Source organism: Parus major, chromosome 22, assembly GCF_001522545.3.
Source record: "Parus major isolate Abel chromosome 22, Parus_major1.1, whole genome shotgun sequence".
Taxonomy (NCBI): Eukaryota; Metazoa; Chordata; class Aves; order Passeriformes; family Paridae; genus Parus; species Parus major.
This window is the reverse complement of record NC_031790.1, coordinates 564,756-570,309: the sequence shown is the minus strand read 5'-3', so window position 1 is coordinate 570,309 and position 5,554 is coordinate 564,756. Positions and strand designations below refer to the sequence as shown.

At 49.8% G+C, this 5,554-nt stretch overlaps 1 protein-coding gene across 1 annotated transcript in view; it reads right to left on the bottom strand.

Annotated features, from left to right (window-relative positions):
- Nucleotides 1-2,810: 2,810 nt before the first annotated feature.
- Nucleotides 2,811-5,554, bottom strand: part of BMP10 (bone morphogenetic protein 10) — a 6,007-nt gene continuing 3,263 nt past the window's right edge. The window contains exon 2 of the mRNA XM_015648793.3: nt 2,811-5,156. Coding sequence (XP_015504279.1) covers nt 4,213-5,156 — 944 coding nt within the window. The 3' untranslated portion in view covers nt 2,811-4,212. The remainder of the gene's footprint in view (nt 5,157-5,554) is intronic.

The window sequence follows — 5,554 nt, the reverse complement described above, 5'->3', positions numbered from 1 at the left end:
GTTTTTTCCCAAGTGAGCTCAGTTTTGTGGAGGTTCCTCTCGTGCTGCTCCCCTGGCAGGACACAGAGACCTTGGAAAGGGAAGTCCCCAACACTGAGGAGCCCAATTTGTCCCCCAGAGATGGGATGGGTGTGAGCCAGAACTGCAGGACACAAAATCCAGCCCAAAGAGCCCAGAGCAGGGCCAGGAAAACCCCCTGAGCTGTCAGGTCTGGCACTCAAAGCTTTGGGGATCTCAGGATGTGACCCTGCTCCAGGGTCCCACCCCACAACACAGGCAGGTTTGGGGATAAATCTATTTGAGGAATTGTGCAGAGAGCTCAGAGATTTGGATCCTTCAGGGGAAGCTCAGGCTCCCAAGAGCGTGGTGAAATGAGCCTGGGTGCTGAGTGCTGGCTCAGGAGACACGGCTGTCACCGTTCCTGCACACAGGGAGGAGAATGTCCTGAAATTCCTGCTCCTCTCTCTGTGTGTGTGGATTTCAGAGCAGCAACCCAAAGCTCTTCCCTCTCTCCCCAGGCTTTTCCTCTCTGCCATCCATTGTTTTGCTCCTTTGCCTGCTCTGCCTGGGATTTTATTATGAGCAAAAAAAAAAGGGATCCACGGCTGCTCACAATTCCTTTTACAAGTTCAGTTAGAAACAGGTGGAAGCAATAATCCTGCTGATGGTGGTGATTTGGGTCAGACAGGGTTGCTTCAGCTGCTCAGAGTGGATGGATGGGGGCATGGAATGATAAATAACTCCACAGTGAAGCCACATTTCCCCAAACCTTTCTAAAATTAAGATAGAACTGAAGATTCAAATCAAACATCCGCTAATGTGCTGGGATAAAATAGCTCAGAAACGAAAGGAGAATCGATGCACAGCAGAATTTAATGTGACAAAAAGAGACAGAAATCACTGTAGTGATGTGGAGGGATGGATGGATGGATAAAGGATGGATGGATGGATGATGGATAAAGGATGGATAAAGGATGGATGGATGGATGGATAAAGGATGGATGGAACATCTTTTCACTGACTTGAAATATTTTTCCATGGATTCCTGGGACTCTCAGCTTGGCAGCCCTGGCTCCTTGACCTCACCCTGTTATTTGTGAGTTTTGTGTCCATTGGCACAGGGGCTTTAAAGCCAAGAGCTTCTGAACTTGCAGAAACAGCCTTGATTTGCTATTTGGGAAAAGATCTTCAGGAAATAACTGCCCCCCTGGTTTTTTGAACTGCAGGAACACCCAAGAAACGCTGTCAGAAGTAAGGGCAGAGGGAGGATTTTGACACCCCTGATAAATGAACCACCATTCCCAGCACTTCTGATCTCAGGTGCAGCTGAAGGACTCAAGAAATGCTCAATTTTCCCCCAGAACAGCACAATGAGACAGAACTTTACTTCTTCCACCAAACCCTGGCTGCAATCCTCAGTCAGCAGGACAGCTCTCATCTCTTTCTAAAGAGAAGTCACACCACAGACTGGCTGCCCCCAGCTCTGAAGGACCACCACCGGTATTTATTGACAATAATTTGACTTTTTCAGTGAATTATCAGTAAATTTTGCCGATCCTATAGAAGTTCAGCTGATAAAATGATTGCCTGTGTTTGTTTCGTAGCAGAACACGCCACAGGCTCTGCTCTGCTTCGCTCTGTGGTCACTTTTATTCACAGTGAGACCCCAAATATTTATTTATTATTGCAGTGGGGCTTTTAATTGTCTTTTAGTGCCTGTTCAGAGGCATTGGTGCTGTCGGGGGAGGATGGGGAGAAAGGCAGGGAGGGCACATCTCTGCCACGGCAGCGCCCGCAGAAATGAGATGATAAAAGCAAATGTCGGATTATCTCCCTAATGCTGGATTATCACCCCTAACAAGGTGAGTGCCTTGTCTTGGCAAGCGGCTTCAGAAGAATTGTGGATGGTTTTGAAAGGCTCTGTGTGGTCACACTTCAAGCCTTGGCTGCTGCAGCTGATGTGAGCAGAGCTGAGATGTCACAGCTCTCCCGAATTCCTGCGGGCTCGGATTGCGGAGTGGCTCCGGGAAAAGCTCTGCCAGGGCTGGGGAATAAAACAAAATCACAGCCCGGAGTGCAGGCTGCTACCTGGGCACTGCAGAGACCTGCAGGGATCAGCAGCTGACACTCAGGGCTGGGATAGCCCTGCAAGAGGAGCTGGAATCCACTGGAACCCACTGGAATTCACTGGAATTTACTGGAATCCACTGAAAAAATCCACTAGAATAAACTAAAACCCACTGAAACCCACTGAAACCCACTGGAATTCACTGAAATTCACTGAAAAAATCCACTAAAACCCACTAAAATCCACTGAAACCCACTGAAACCCACTGAAATTCACTGAAATCCACTGAAATTCACTGGAATTCACTGAAATCCACTGAAATCCACTGGTATTCACTGAAATCACTGGAATCCACTGAAAAAATCCACTAGAATAAACTAAAACCCACTGAAACCCACTGAAACCCACTGAAATCCACTGAAATCCACTGGAATTCACTGAAATCCACTGGAATTCACTGAAATCCACTGAAATAAACTAAAATCCACTGAAATCCACTAAAAGAACCCACTGAAATCCACTGAAATAAACTGAAATAAACTAAAACCCACTGAAATCCTCTGAAATAAACTGAAATCAACTGAAATAAACTAAAACCCACAGAAATCACTGCCAAGGGGGAGCAGCTCTGCCAGCGAGGGGGGAACTGAGCCGTGTGGGATTGACGAGTGCCCAGGGGAGGAAAAAGAAGCCCCCGACCTCATTCTCTGTGCCACACAAAACACTGAGATTCCAAGAAAAGCAGGGTCAGCACAAGGTTTTATCCGAGCGGGATTACACACAAGCACAAAAAATAAAACATTCTGTATTCTACATTATATTACAAAGGCAGGCAGTCAATAAATAGGGCAATAAATTATGGGAAGCACAGAAGTGTTTGGTGTGAAAATGGGGGAGTTTGGGTTTAGCTGGTGCGTGATAAAAGTCTTTGGTGTTCATGAAGTGCTGGAGTGATTCCTTCAAAGACCCTTATCACTCCCAGGGAAGATAACTTTCCCTTAAAAGTGTAAAACAGACGCAGGGACAGTTCAGGAGGCTCTGGTGCAGGCTAAAAGAGTCAACATCACTTACACTTTCCCAAGAATCTGACAAATTTGCAGCTTAGTATAAATAAAGTGACGGGTCTATTGTTTCTCAGCTCCGACACCTCCTTATCAGCGGGATTTGTTGGAGAAGAGTGGTGGGGACATGGCATGTGACTGCAAATCTGGGCTCTGGGGGGAGGAATATCCCTAATATCCCTCTGAGTGCACAACTCAGCGCTCAGGGGAGGGGAGGATGCTCCCGTGGCACCGAGGGCTCTGCAGCTCACGGGATTCACTGGCTGGGATCGGGGGAGCTCCGGGAAATCTCCAGGGCAATTTTGGCTGCTGCAGTTCCAAGGGTTCAGGAAATTTATTGCAATTCCTTCTGCCGCCTCGAGCTCTGGTCCTGAGAGCCAGCAGCAAAGCCAGAGCTGCCTCAGAGGGATTTTGTAATGCACAGGGGGAATTTCTTGTCCTGGCCATGCCTGGCACTGCTCCTGGGCCATTTGCTTTCCTAAGGAGGATGGGAAAGGGAATTGTACCCTTCTGCTCCAGATGCCAAATCACCCCTGCCTGTTACTTTTGACTGAAACAGGGAAAGACTGGAAAAAGTTTAAAGAAAAAAGGGAAAAAAATCACCTTTTTTGTGTCTGAGTGATTCAGGAGCTTGAGAATGATCAGGATGTAAGATCTACAGAGATAAATTAAGAAGCAACGAGCATGTAAAGACCTTTATAAAGATATTACAGGACACTGAACAGTCTAGGTGTGATTGCCCATCACTCTTTATCTTGAACAGCTCTGGAAAGCCCTGGAGATGCCAATCAACATTGATAAAGTACAAAAATATGCCTTTATTTCTGTGAATTTGGCAGCGAGAGCCCTCCCAAGCAATCCAGGGATCAGCTCCGTGCCCTGGCAGGAGGAGAGGCTCGGCGGCGATCCGGACAGCGAGGAGCAGGCAATGGAACAAAATATACAATTCCCCGTGCCAGCAAACACACAATTCTCTGTACAGGCCTCATTAAATAACCTCATTAAATAGCAAATGTACAAATTTACAGACTGAATCATTAAATACTCCCCCCTGTGCCCTCCCCACGCCGGCGTTCCCTCCTACTATCTGCAGCCGCACTCTGCCACCACCATGCCCTCGTACTTGAACTTGTAGGTGACCACCCCTGCATCCAGGTAGAGGATGGAGATGGGGTCGAGCTTGGTGGGCACGCAGCAGGCCTTGGAGGCTTTCTGGGGGTTCTTCAGGTGCACCAAAGTCTTGACTATGGCGTGTTTGGTGGGCGTGACGTGCTCCGTCAAGGGGTAGGCGCACACCCCGTGGCACTCGTAGGCCTCGTAGCCGGCGGGGGCGATGATCCACGAGTCCCAGCCGATCTCCTTGAAGTCGATGTAGAGCGGGCTCTTTTTGCAGTAGTTGCCCTTGGCGTTCCTGCGGATGCGGGCGGTGGAGTCGTAGATGATGTTGGAGCGCATCTGGAGCAGCGCCTCCTCCCCGGGCTGCTCGTGGAAGTTGCCGACCTCCAGGTTCTCCAGCTCCAGCAGCTGCTCGTGGTCGATCATCTCGTTCAGCTCTTCCTTCTCCTCCTTCCCGTCGTTGCTTTGGTCGTCGGAGTACACCACCAGCAGGGGCACGTGCTTGGCCTCGGAGTTGATGTCGATGTCGAGTTTCCCTTCCCCGTTCTGCTCCTCCCCTTGGCTGCTCTCGATGTGAACCTCCAGCCGGTGCGTGCTCAGCCCCGCCCGGCGCCAGCGCCGCGTGGCCTCCGTCACCTCGAAGCTCTCCCACTCGCTGCTCGTGCCGTAGATGTGCCTGGAGGCCAGGGCCACCAACCTCCTCTCCTCCCTGGCCCCCGCGGGGACGTTCTCCAGCACTTCGAAAATGGTCACCTTCCTGTCCAGCCCTTGGTAGAGCCTCTGGTCCCGCCCCACCAGGGTGTAGAGCCGCAGCTCTGCCATGGTGATCTCCTCGTGGTGAGGGATGGAGACGTTGAACAGCAGCGGGTATTTCCGAGTGCCTGGAGAGCCAGTGGGGTGGGAATCCAGGTCTGGAGAGGATAAAAATCAAATGTTTTAGAGGAGTCAATCCATGCAGGAGCACAGACACACACGCTGAGGGTCATCAGTGCTGGGCTTCACCTGGACAGATCTGGGAAAATGTTTTTCCAGCACATGGAAAAGGGCTGAGGTTGTTTCAGATGTGTCAGGACAACAAGGTCCCAGAAATGCTACAGACCTGGATTTAGAGATCCTCCCTTTGTCCCCAGGCTTTCCAGGGACCTCCTTGCCAGCTGGAGGTTTTACATATTCAAAATGTGTGGCCTAATATTAACCTAAAGATCATTTCTAGGTGGCTGCAAAGCAACAATTTAATAAGCAAGGGAAAACATTCATTGGTGTGGGGAGGCAGAAGGACGTGGCACTGGAACAACATGAAATGGGCAGG